At 36.6% G+C, this 13,753-nt stretch overlaps 1 protein-coding gene across 2 annotated transcripts in view; it reads left to right on the top strand.

Annotated features, from left to right (window-relative positions):
* Nucleotides 1-9,231, top strand: part of SH3RF1 (SH3 domain containing ring finger 1) — an 83,970-nt gene extending 74,739 nt beyond the window's left edge. For both annotated transcript variants that reach the window (XM_071556221.1, XM_071556222.1), the window contains exon 12: nt 6,535-9,231. In XM_071556221.1, the coding sequence (XP_071412322.1) occupies nt 6,535-6,703 (169 nt within the window). In that variant the 3' untranslated portion in view covers nt 6,704-9,231. The remainder of the gene's footprint in view (nt 1-6,534) is intronic.
* The last annotated feature ends 4,522 nt before the right edge of the window (nt 9,232-13,753 follow it).

The following is a 13,753-nucleotide window of genomic DNA, read 5'->3' as shown; positions in this document are numbered from 1 at the left end:
CTTCAAAATGCTGAAATTTTACAGCAAGATGACAGTTATTTTTAACAATGTTTTATTTGCTCATTAACCAATATTCATGCTTATATTTGTTTATTTTTTACGTTACTCTAAAATTTTTGAATGAATAGACACGCAAATATGATCACAGGTTTGATGAAAACTGAGGAAGATAAAATAGGTGTCCTATCTTGCAAAACAGAAGCACATTATATGCTTATAACTATGAATAACAGGTTAGTCCTTTATTAGCAGTGCATGTACTGCCAGCCTCCCATGGCCAGGCTTTGTGAATGAGGATTTTGGGCTCTCCCCACGTGGGTGTGTCCTTCGAGCCTGCACAGTGGATTTTTTAGGTGAGGCACAGCGTGCGCAGAACTGGCCCCACACCCTGTAACTCCTGAGGTTCATCTGCCACGGCCGAGTAAGCTTGGATGGTGACAGTGAAGTCCTGAGGACTAGAACCTACAGCCCCCGGTACTGCCAGGAGGTCTCCCATCCAAGTACTAACCAGGGCTGACCCTGCTTAGCTTCTGAGATCTGATGGGATTAGGTGTCAGGGTGGCATTTAACTGCCTAATGCCAGCCTAAATATATGGTGAATGAGACTTTTTTCTATGTGTAGGCTTCTTAATATGTGTTTTCTTGAGCTGTTACAAAGGTACTTTTGCTGCCTGAATGCCCCGTGACTGTGCAGTCTAGGGCAGCCTGTATGCTCTGGCAAATGAGTCTGAAAAACACGCAGTTATCTGCACTCAGAAACTGACAGTCAGTTGCTTAAAAGTTCTGTCACTTTTGTGTCCACCTGTTGTTTTTCAATTTCCAAGTACTCAGTAGATTGCACAGACTGTGAGGGAAGTGGCAGTTTTGGCTTTTATTTTTCCTGGTAGCAGACAGGTAGTATGAAGAATGTCACAACATTTCTTCTGCAGTAGCTACAAGATTGTGTGGTGTACAGGGAAAAAATAGTAGAGTTGCAATGTTAACAGCTCTGGGACCGAACTGATTCAAGCTGACTATTGTAGACTTAGTTTTGATACTGTTAACTCACATGTGTGAGCATCCTGTTGTACTTCCAGAGGCCCACTGATCTTAAGCTTTACCCATGTATTAAGATCCAGACAGTATATAACTTTCTACTTGTCTTAAAGTTCACTTCTGTCGTACCTTTAATATTTTTGAAATATTAATTATTATTTCTATGCAATTTCCTTACAGGAAATTTCTATTTCATACCGAATTTCTGGAGTTGATTTACACTTAGAGATGAGAAATAAAACCTGAAAGATTTTTCTCTTAAGAATAACATCACTTATTCACACAGTATCATAAGTCTGTTTAGCACAGTAGTAAGCTTTTAGGCTTTGAATGTGAAAATAATATCAAATTCATTCTGGCATGACCAGTACATATAAGTGTAAAGCTCTTTATATCCTCACAAAAAGTAGGTTTTTTCATTTTCATTATGGATTTTTTTTCTCAGAACTACTTAAAGAAAACGATGCTGTATAGTTTTATTGATCTAATAATAAATTAAACATTCTCTGTATCTACTATTTTTCAAGTGACAATTGCTACTGGAGAAGTGTTACCACAAGATTATTCTCACTGGTGGTCATACAGAATTGTTACATTTTTGTCAGGGTGTTTAAACAGAATTTCTGGGTTCCCTTTGTCCTTTTCAGGACAGGGTTAATGTTTTCCCTGAGCTGATGTGCCCATTTCCTTTGGCTGAATTGCTTAAAATGTGTTGGTTAATAATACTCAAAATTTACATGCTACTCAGTATCTTCAAAGTAATTTATAAGCATTGATTGCTCTTCAGCATTTTGGAAGACGGAGTGAGTAAGAATCATAGTGATGATGGAATGGCATCTTCAGTGAAAACTGTGAGTTGAGGACGAAAATATTGATGAGGATAAGCTCAACAAAAAGCTCCTGCTAGGATTTACATCTCACAGTTCCAATCACAGATTACAATTTGACTGGAAAAAGAAACAATACTCTGTCTATTCTGACTCTGGCTTTGCAGTGTAATATTAGTGTTCAAGTTTTATTTTTGATGGTGACTATAGGATTTACGAGTCAGATTCTGCAGATTACACCGCATGAATTAGGAGCAAAAGAAGCTGGCTCAACTCTGGAGAGCACTTGAAAATATTCATGCTTTGGATACAGTTTTCCCCAAACTCTTTTCTTCCTTTAAGATTCTATGTCAATTTTTTATGCTAATCTCATTGTTTTTCCATTCACTAAAATGTCCCAGATTGTCTTTCCTGTATGTTCTACAGTAAATTAGATGTAAAGCCTATGAACTTTTTCCCAATCATGCAGGATAAGGGGATAGACATTTGATTTGTTTGATGGTAAACAAGCTCTCAGTGACATGGCCTTGTAGATGGATACTTAATACCATTGGCTGCTATTTCACTAAAGGAAGAAAAGACTGTGACATTCTCTTAAATCTTACTACTGCAGGTCTTTTCTGTTGTTCCCATTCCTGTATTCACTCTTCTCCTGTGAACTAGGTTTGTTGCTTTCTGTGGTCCATGATCTTTCATATGTTCCTTCTAGAAAAGGAGCGGAGATGTTTAACAGAAATTTGTGCCAAGCCTTGCTTAGAGTTTGGAGACTTCCTGTCACCTGAGACTCTGCAACGGAGTTCACTCATTTCTTCTGATTCTCCAGACAAGACTCAAGTTGTCGGGGTGTTGTGATTTCTTGTATTGATGCAGCACTGACAAGGCCAAGGATCACTGTCTTTTCTTTAAAAAGATAGACTCAACTTCCTGCAGTTCCCAGAGTGAGACATGCTATGCTATGAATATACAGGAATTTGGTTATCTGAGGAGTTTAGTTTTTTCCATTACAAGAGTTAAAAGAAAATTTCAAGCTCTTTTCATGAGCTTTCTCTTTTAGAGGGAAACATTGCTTAAATAGCCTTAAATTTTAGAGTAAATACACACAGCTGTAATAATAAGCTACGCAGCACCCCACAATAAAGACCTGAAGTTGAACCTAAATACACGCCACTGCATATCCTAAACTATAAAATGAATCCTTCATCCAGTTACAGTGAAGGACAGCAGTAATTTTGTTCTGTGATTAAAGTGACCCCAAGTCATTTTATCCACCACAAAATTACTGGTGTAACATCTGCTCCCAGTGAGCAGCCCAGTGGCTTTAGAGGGCAGCAAGTCTTACCACATCTGGCAGCATTTAATGCTATTAATGAAATGCTGAGCACCAACCTGCCCTGGATGGGCGTTGATGATCTGGAGGAGTCAGGGCACCCACTCAGCAGACAGAAGAGATGCACAACAGCAGGGCACAGATGAACTGAAAAGTAAAAATTCAAAGTGCAAGAGAAAGAAATTAAGTCAAAAAGTTGAGTAGTAAGTATGAGTTTAACTTCTGTAATGATAGTGATTCCAACTTTCTGTGTTTTCCTCACCTAAAATCTTCTCTGTGTGAGAAAGTATTTTTATCCACTTGGTGATCAAGAAAACCACAGATAATTGTCCAAAAATTAACTACAACTATCTGTGAAGAAAAGCAGTATTTTGTGTCCAGTGAAACAGAAGCAATGAAGAAAGGGAGAAACACATGAAAAATATAATCTTTTTCATGTTACTGGAAAATGTGAGAAATGCTAATATTAAAAATGAAAAATAGAATGGAGAAATGGAAACACAGATCACGACCCTACTCCAAAAAAAAATTGACAAATACAAAGCAAAACCACTGTGGGATATTGCCAGCAGAATATCAGCAAAGAGCTGATGGCAAGTACTGGGACTACTTCTGGAAAGCTAAAGTACTTTTATTTTTATAAACATTCTATCTCTAGCTGATTAAAAAGAACTAGGATAATATTTTGAGAGCTAATGAAAAATAATATAAGACAGTTAAAGAATAAAAGAAAAAAACTCATAGTGGGTGTAAAATATTAAGATTAGATGACCACAAAAGATCTGCAAATTTGACCTTCAGACATTAAATACATTTGCAAATATGGAATAGGGACACAAATAAGAAAGTGTTTTGGAAGATTCAAACATGTGGGAATGAACATGTTTTTCCAAAACATAGGTCATGCTTAGTAAATATGATTATTTTTCTTCAGGGACCTTGCAATGAACTTTTGAGCTGAAGCATAAGCTCTTTATTCTGCATTAAATTGATAGTTTTGACAGGATGTTGTGGGTGATGAAATAAGTAATGGAGAAGTAGTTTTTGTTCCATAGCTGATCCAGGGTGATCTGGATAGACAGCTGTGTGGATGTGTGATAGGTCTGGATGTGATCACCCCTCTTTGGGCAAATAGAATTTGTAAAATGTGGCTTAAAATTTGAAAAAGAACATGTGATTTACAGGTGCAAAACTTATATGGGTTTCTTCTCATTAAACATCAAAAAATACAGTAAAGTAGCACTTTAAAACTGGGATGTTGTGCTCTGCTTTAGACATTAGATTACAAAATGGAAATTTGAAGTAGTCAGGAAGATAAAATTTAACAAGAAGTAGCACAAAATTCCCGCAGAGTTGAGAGGTTGCTTGACACTGTAGGGAAAGCTCAGGAGAACCTCTAGGGAGATCCTCTAGGGAGGGCAAAGAGAAGGTGGATTTTTGCAAAGCTGTTGGTTTTAATACTTAGCAAGCAGCAGCAGGAGAGAGGAGTCTGTCAGTTCAGAGGAGCACAGAGGGCACTGACAGAATAAGAATCTGAAACCAAGAGTATTTTGAGTCAAATGTTTATAGGGCAGCATCTGACAGAGCGCAAGGTAAGGCAGGCAGGTATTTTTTCTTCAAACTCATTGTTTTACAGGCTCTCTTTTGGATAAAATTAGTGCTGTGGAGTGTGCTCGTTAATTTCAGCCTGGAAGCAACTGCTTTGTAACAACAGTAGAAGTTCTTCATAGCTCTACTGCTGTTCTTTGTCCTTCACTACCTTGTCCTTGTCCTGTGTGAGTAAAGGCTCTTGTTTTCCAGTCTCAATTAAACTTACAGTCTATTAAAAATATTTGATTCCTAAGTCAGCATTAAAACCCGAGTTGTCCACAGCAGAAGGTACTGCAGGCCTGGTTGGATGCAGAACATTCTGAAGCTGCACACCAATGAATCTTGTAATTGGCTTGGTAGCTTTTATGAAGCATCAATCTAATAATTCCAGTGCTCTCAAATCTGGAGATTGCTATATCTGAAACAGTTGTAGTTTATAAGTCACTAGTAAATAACATTTGACAACTGATCAAGGCTAAATGTGATTTGCTATGTGTAGATTTCTCAAGAGACTTCATTTACAAAGTCCTGTTACTCTTTTCTGACTATATGGACAGACTTCATTTTTGTTGTATATGTTCTTAAGCAAAATGTAGTACTATAACACAGTATCTTTCTCTGCTTCAGTATTACAGAATTAACTTGTATTGTTATGCATGTATTGAGCTATAATTGGTATTTCATCCTTTACTAGACTATATACTGTTATTTTGCCTTTTCATCAGATCATTGATTTATTTTAATCTATTAAAATAATGAATTATTTTAAGCTTATTAAGATAATAGTTATCTTAATCTATGAAATAATATATAGTCTTCATGAATGCAAAATGTTCTGATTTTAATGGGAAATTATATTCTTCCCAGCATATTTCCTAGCACTGCATTTAAGATTTTAAACTTTAGAAGCTTTTGAATTTTACAGTCAGCCATTGATTGTATTTGATTTCATCATGCTGACATTGGTTGTATAGCTAAGAACTGAGTTGAATATCTATCAGAAAACTTGATCAAGAAGTTGAAATGATGGACTACAGAGCTGCAACACCTAAATATTGGGTTGATGTGAACTCAAACCATGGTAGAAGAGATTGAGTGATGTCACGGATATTTAAAAATGGAAAAGTATTACTTTTAATTACTCTTATTTTAATATTTAAAAAAAAGAGAGGAGTGTAGCCTCTTTTTAATGCGCTCATATTTGAAAAGTGATTTTACTGTGACAAATTCAAAAAATACACTTTTTTTTGTGTTAGATACTTAAGAAAATTGTTGAGTAGAACACTTTTAAAATGTTTATTTTTAATATAGTAGTACATAAATTGTGAAGCTGTGTCCAAATAAGGTGGTGTGTGTTCTATCCTGAAAAGTTTCTAAGAAAAATTAAAATAATTTAAAACAGCAATGTAAATTAATAGATTTTGTTTATTCCTTCTTTTTGTTCTGCGCTTTTTGTGAAGAGCCATTCGTGGGATAATATCATATTAAACATACAGTTGTAAAATTATGCCTAGTTACTGCTGTGAATGCTTTGATTATTTTTGAGTTGTGCTGACTGGAAGAGTCTGTAAATTTATATTGAAAAAAATTATTACAGTTTTCTCCTGTTACTTAACCATTGTCTGGATTTTTACAGGGATCTCAGTGAGAAAAACTTGATAGGATATGCATGCATTTGGATTTAAATTTATAATGTTTATAAAGAAGGGGGAATAAAAAGAACCTAAACAAAGGTGTTTTTTTCTAATTACACAGGTACAGGGTTGTGGTGTCCTATCCTCCTCAGAGTGAAGCAGAACTTGAACTTAAGGAAGGTGACATTGTTTTTGTACACAAAAAGCGTGAGGATGGCTGGTTCAAAGGCACTCTGCAACGCAATGGAAAGACTGGCCTTTTCCCCGGCAGCTTTGTAGAGAACATTTGAGAAGGTTCATTCCAAGAGCTTCAAATCATACTGTACTGTAAAATAGCACAAATATTTTGCCAGAAAAAGCACAGTCATGAAATATTTTCAAATGACTGTAATGTAAACAAAAATCTACATATTTTTACAGTGTCTATAGCACAATTGCACCAGCAAAAAAAGAAGATGAAGGCTTCTGCTGGTTTTATCACTTTGAATTCTTAAGTGTGATGTGTGCCTTGTACTGTCTGATTTATTATATAGAGGAATTTTTCCCCCAAGTATGTTACATAAATGAGCAATTGTTTACAAGGCTGTAACTAATTTATTCTTGTTTTTTTTTAAACTTGAATTTTGTGTAATAGCTAAAATTCTTGTGACTATGATTTTAACAAATTATTAATTTATGAAAAAATAACTAAGGGGAAGCTGGATTCTCTCCTTATGAGCAAACAATTATATCTGATAAAGAGCCTCCCATTTATCCTCTGGACATTTTTCCCCTGCTGTGTCTAACAGTGGAGTAAGTCTCTGTTGTATGAGTTAATGTTGAGTGGTGGTGATGTGGCGTCAAATGGAATTTGCCAAATGGGGAAAAATGTGTATTTTCTTTTTTAGACAGAGAAAAAAAGTCAGTGGTGTTCTTGAGTCTAGTTTTGCTTCTTCATAAATCACCCAAGTAGAATGATGTTTCCAGGAAGCAAAGATGTATGTGAACAACTGAATAAAACCATCTCAAGGTTAGGATCATCTCAAGGTTAGGAGGGAAGAAATTTAGGACTGGTAACAAGAAATTCCCTATACCTTCTGTTTATGTAATAACTTGGCTATTTGAACAAAGCTTAGCTTTGTATATTTGGCCAGTTCCTTGGGCATTTAGCGCTCAGGATCCAGCAAAATTGGAAGGAATGTTAAAGCCCAACACTTAGAATGACTATAACTTGAAAACATCTGTTTGATAAGACTGAATATAAAAATAAAATTATAAGTTGTACTTAATGTCTAAAAATGCCTAAGACGTGTAATTTGCTGTTTTCTTCTCAAACTGATCTGCATGGCCAAGAGATGTTTTAAAATGTCTGAGCAATAGTGGTGGTAAGTGATGCACTTGTGTTAAAGTAAAAGGCTGTATGAAACACTGTGAAAACTTTACTAACTTCTTAACCATTGTTACTTTGGTATGTTCTTTTTCTTTGTGTTGCATGTGTTACTCAATTCCTGCAGTAATGTAACTGTGCATGGTTGGCGTTTTCCATTCCAATCTCCTGTTGTTGGGTTATTTTGCCCTGAAAGTTTCCCAAAAGCCACTTGACCAAAACTAGTGAGCAACTCGCCTTGTACTAGAGAAGGTGTCCAGTGTTTGAATCATTAATAAAATATTGTAATACCCTTGCAGCTGGTGGATGTAAAGAATGCAGCCTGCAAGAAATACATTGTTAGTCTTTTCAGGGTTTTGTTAAGAGATTTAACACTGGTGAACACGCCCTACTCAGCTGAACTTTTTTATTATTTTATTGTTTGATTATAGCAGTTTAATGGTGATTTTCTTGTAAGGCACTGAGCACCATCATCTCCATTTAAATCTGATGTCATTTGGCTGTAAGTCAGCACTTTACAAAGGCAAGCCAGTAAGGTGACTCAGTGTCACACCATACACAGAAACGATAACAAAGTACACAGTGGTATGTTAAATCTTTATAATTTTTTGAAGTTATACATTGAGAAATATAAAATGGTAATGACAGAGATTTCTTGCAATATCAGGTAGTAGTATCATGATGGTCTTAAAAACAAGAAAAAATATATCTATAAATATATATAGTTGGACATGACAGCATTCCCAAATTAAACATCTCTCTGAAACACTGTATAATTCATTTTTGCATTTTTAAATAGTTTACTTGAATATTCATGTAATATATAAAGGTATTGTGAAATGAATTTTAGTTAGAAAGAAGCTGATATCAGCTTTTGTCAGCATAAATTGGCACTAGTGTGTCGTAATCTTATTTTGGAAAATTTAGCGCATTTTATATTAAAGACTACTAAAGGTTAATTTTTTCTATCTCTACTCTCCATATTTTAAACTTAAGTGACTAAGTTACCTCTATTAATAGAATTTCATGGTGTAAAGTCAGTTAAAAATCAGATGTTAATCCAATAGATTTGTTAGATGGAATATATTTTAATTGATTTTTTTAACATTGAGTAAACGTTTGTAAAAAGGGCTTATTACATAGCAGTGCAACAATGACAAAAATGCAGTTTATCATGCCTTTTTTTGTGATCTTTTAGGGGTTATTTTTTGGTTTTGGCTTGGGATTAATTCAGTGTAGAAACAGACAAACCCTGTGCATTTGCTTTGTGTAATTCCATAAACAAATTTTGTAAGGTATTTTATATCTATGTGAAGTCCACTGAATGTTAAGTGTTTGATTTACTATGTTAAACTTCCAATCCTAATAAATATTTTCTTAGCAAACAACTACATCAAATAGTGTATGCAAACGTTAAACATAAATTACTTGTAAAGAATTTGCCAATAAAATTACCAGAACTTATTTTCAGAATTCTTAGGAGGGTATTTCTGCTCATAGAGAAAGTCTCCAGATTCCATAATATAAGAAGCTTGGAATGATGAATATAATGCAAAAATTGTAGAGAGAACTGAGGATTGGGTTGATCTTTTCCCATCTCCATTTTTCTGCAAGTACTTCAAAAGAGGTAGGTAAGTCCATTTCAGTCTGTTCATGACGGACTTCAGTCTCGTCACAGCATATCAGGTGCACAGTAGTTATAAACTGCTTTCCCCAGAGGAGGAAGTGTCTGGTGTAGCCATCATCATGGCCAGGCTCTGCGAACAAAGATTTGGGAAGGGCTCTCCCCACGTGGGTGTGCCCTTCGAGCCTGCACAGTGGATTTTTTAGGTGAGGCACAGAGTGCACAGAAACGGCCCCACCCTTTAACTTCTAAGGTTCATCTGCCACAGCCAAGCGAGCTTGAACAGTGACAGTGAAGTCCTGAGGACTAGAACCTACAGCCCTCGGAATTCCCAGGAGGTCTCCCATCCAAGTACTAACTGGGCCTGACCCTGCTTGGCTTCTGAGACCTGACGGGTTCGGGTGTCAGGGTGGCATTTAACTGCCTTCTGGTGTAATGGACCTGCTGTGTATATGATGAGAGAGAGTTCCCAGCCCTGAGGGTGAGCGTCTGCCTGAACTTCCACTAGAGCAAAAGTGTAGGGTGGCAAGAGACTTGTTTGCCCTGAAGAAGTTTGCTGTGTGCAGCAGCCAGGCAGCAACTGGCTACTGGGAGATCTTACTGATTTGCATGTGGTTACGTGCACGTGGCTGCTGGGAAAATGGTGCAAAGTTAAACCTAAAAGTGTTTGCAAATGTGTTTAGATTTGGTAAATGTTTTATCTACTGCGATAAACTGAGTGTTAGTTAAGACTGACCAGGACTTCATTCTGCTAGCAGTGAATGATGAAGCATTAAATGATCTCTGTAACTTCTCTTTATTAAGCGGGATGGGGGTGGAGGGAAAACAACAGGATTTGTAGAAATGCATAATGGAGATTATAGAGAAGCAGATTTATTTGGGTTTTTTTCAGAATTGTGGTCTCACATCAGTGTATCCATAGGAGAAAAGTGCACACAAACACCATAGCTGTGGAGTAGAAGTAAGACTATTTCTTTGGGTTGTTTGTTAGTTTAGTTTGGTTTTTTGTTTGTTTGTTTGTTTTGGGGTTTTTTTGGTATTGTAATTATTGAGTAATTCTAATGTGTGTTTACCATTTGGCTTGCTGAAGGTACCTGAAATTCTGTTCATCCTCTTTACCTCTGCCATATAACAGAAATTGCAATTATGATAGTTTTGCATAGGCTTGAAAATATGGCTTCTGAGCATTCTGGCTTTTTCCAGAGGGCTGGCCAAATATTTTAACTGGCTTGTTTTTTCCAGTAGGTTTAGGCAAATGTGTTTAAAGGTGTATATTAACCTAATGAACACAAGAATCCACTTGGCTAGTTGAAAAGATTTGTGTCTGTCATTACTAAAGCTCCTACATAACAGTCTTTTATATATGTGCACAGTAGTGTTGCCGCTGGTTTCTACACGACATGCCAATGCACCCATCTTCTTTGGATTCCTATCATGCATCTGCAATATGTATACTTATCAAATCATACTCGGGGGCTCATTCCCTGCATTTGGTTAATCATGGTAAATCTTCAACAAATTTGAAATTTGATTTGAACAAAATCAGTGTCATAAATCTTTTGGATGACTTAGTGAGGTACTTGCAATATTTGTATATAGAAACAAAAGAGCTGAGAATGGTGATGATGACTGGCAAGAACATGGGCATTGGATGTGGGGAAAAGTTGGAAAGAGACCTGTATATGGGTATGTATATTAGCTAACTTATTTGTGTTCTTACCTCAGTTACTGGAGTCAAGTTATGTGAGAGGACCTAAAAACAACTTGGATGTCCAAGGCTGGAGATGCAGCCCTCGGCCTTCATCCAGTCTCTCATAGCTGTATTTGTTTGCTGCCTGTGTCTAGAACAACTGCTGTGGTGGGCCTGAGCTGCACCACTGTTCTCCTGTCAAAATGCATTTGAAATCCAAAACCAGGCATCTGTACTCCTGAATCACCTGAAAGGCTTCAGGTGATGCGTGTGATTTGAGAATAATTTTTTTTTCCACACAGAATACTGTGTGATACACATAAATAAAAAACCAAAACAGGAGTTCCAGGTTTGCATTAATAAACAAAGGGCAGTGTCCACTTTCAACAGTTTATGCAGTAAATAACTTTAGAGGACTGAATCTCCTGGGAGATGAGATGCAATGCATTCTTCCACAGCATCATCCAAAAAACATAATTTCTAGGAGACAAACTTGTTAAGAACCTTGAAGTTGGCACCTGCTCTTAAAAACTTGAGGTCTCACCTTTTTGAGTCTCAATTTCCTCGTTTGCCAAACTGATGATTCCTGTGCTTTTAAGGTATGTGACGTAAAACTTGCTTTGAAAGTAAAGGCTGACTGATTTTTGTAAATTTGAAGATAGATTCTGATGCCTCAAAGTATGATCATCAGCATCTAAACCCTTCCTGTAGAGCCTGATTTCTATGGACAAGGGGCTTAGCTGATCCATTTTAACAGTTGAAGAGCACTTTGTTCAGAATCAGGCTGATACAGGGAAAAAACAACATGAATTTGCTATATCCAATCTGCAATGTGCAAAAGCCATTCAAAATGTTACATAATGAGCATTTCATGCATGCCTATCAAATCATAGTGGTTACACTCAAAATAATATTAGCAGGTGTCACAAACTACTATTTATGTGTTCCTTCTACTATACTCTTTCCTCTCGGCTGTATTATTTTGCTGAGAAGTGGCAAAATCCGTTCTTAACTTCTCTGCTGTTCCTGTTCAGAGGAGTAAGGACAATCTTGACATTAGCCCCCAATTTCAATTACTCATAGTTAGAACTCACTTTTAAAAATCCTCTTAGCACATGTAAATGAACAGCACTAAGCTGCACTGCACAGCCAGCTCTAGTGCCCACATTATGGTTCAGCTTACGTGGCCCAAAGGCCTTCTGCTGTTTGCGTCCAGTAGTCATTTAGATCAAAACCCATTCACAGGATGTGCCTAAACACTAGCTACACTCTTATTCAGAGTGGTGAGGACAGCCTGTACACAGGAGTGTGGAGAGTAGAAATTTGGCTGGCACATCAAGAAAAAATACATTTTAATTACAAAGGCCTAAAGAAAAATGGATTTTTAAATATCTGTACAGGTGTTATCTTGTCTCTGCTACCTTAGATGGAACCCCATTCCACAAAGCAAATAGACTTTGATTCCTGACCCCACAATCCCTCATTTCCCATCCCCCGCTTCCCAGAAAGGAAAGCAATATAAGCCCTTAGAAATATCCAGATTGTTTAGCATTAGAACACATGGTTGGACTCTCAATTACTGTAAATCAGTGCTACTTCATTGATTTCATTAAACTTTGCTGGCATACACTGAATATGCCCCCTACTGTTAAATAGTGAAAGAAAATATCTCATCTGCCCTAGAGGAATGAATATATCTGAAAGAAACTGAGCTGGATGATTTTCATACTTGGAAAATACAGAGCTATTCAGGCTGTGTTATCCTTCTCTCAAAAAGTGTTTGTCCCACTGGTACAGCTGAGGCATTAGATCAAAGATGATGCCAGTTTAGCAGCACTGTAAAAGCACAGAAGAATTGTTCACTTTTCAATCAAACCTATAAATTTCCAGAGCCACAATTGCACAGTAGGCTTTGGTTTGCTAACAGCTGCTAGCCCCAAAATGTTTTGTGGTTAGTTGCTGCTGTATTTTCTCATGGTGTATCTGCAGATGCTTGGGAGAGAAGATGAGTCAGCAGCAGAATAACTTTAAAGTGGTCATCGACTTTGTTCTCCACAAGGGATGTGCCCTAGGTCAGATTTCTTATTTCAGCTGGTTGAACTTCTGAATAAGCTGAAGAATTCTAGCTCTAAAAAGTTTACAGTTCAAAGAATTTTTCTCTACTCCTCTGGTAGTCAGTCTCAGTGTGTCTTTTGAATACACACAGATCAGGGAAATCTGCCTGTTTTCTTGCTTATTATCAAAGCTTTATGTTATGCCTCTATCCAACTTCTAAGTTTATAGTACACAAGTAACTATTTTGCCCTGTGTATCACTGAAATTCTTTATATCAATAATTTAAGATCTCTCATACAGAATATAGCTTTTTTTACAGGAATGAAATTTAAGTTTTTCTTAAATAAAGTAATACTGGGCTTTGTAAAGATCAACAATTTCTTTGAAGATAAGAACACATGCAAAGAGATAAAGGGCTTTTAAAAAGCGTACTTCATCCTGTCTAGGCATTTGGCATTCTTGATTATTTGCACCTAATGCATATTCACTAATACTGAATTGGTCATTTCTGCTAGCCTGTTATAATTCTCAGAAATATGGAGAGTTTCTGTTGAGAATGTCTCCAGTAAATAGAAAAAAGAGAGCAAGAATGAGATGGCCTTTGC

This window comes from Pithys albifrons, chromosome 5 (genome assembly GCF_047495875.1).
Source record: "Pithys albifrons albifrons isolate INPA30051 chromosome 5, PitAlb_v1, whole genome shotgun sequence".
Classification (NCBI taxonomy): Eukaryota; Metazoa; Chordata; class Aves; order Passeriformes; family Thamnophilidae; genus Pithys; species Pithys albifrons.
This window is presented reverse-complemented; position numbering and strand designations above follow the sequence as displayed.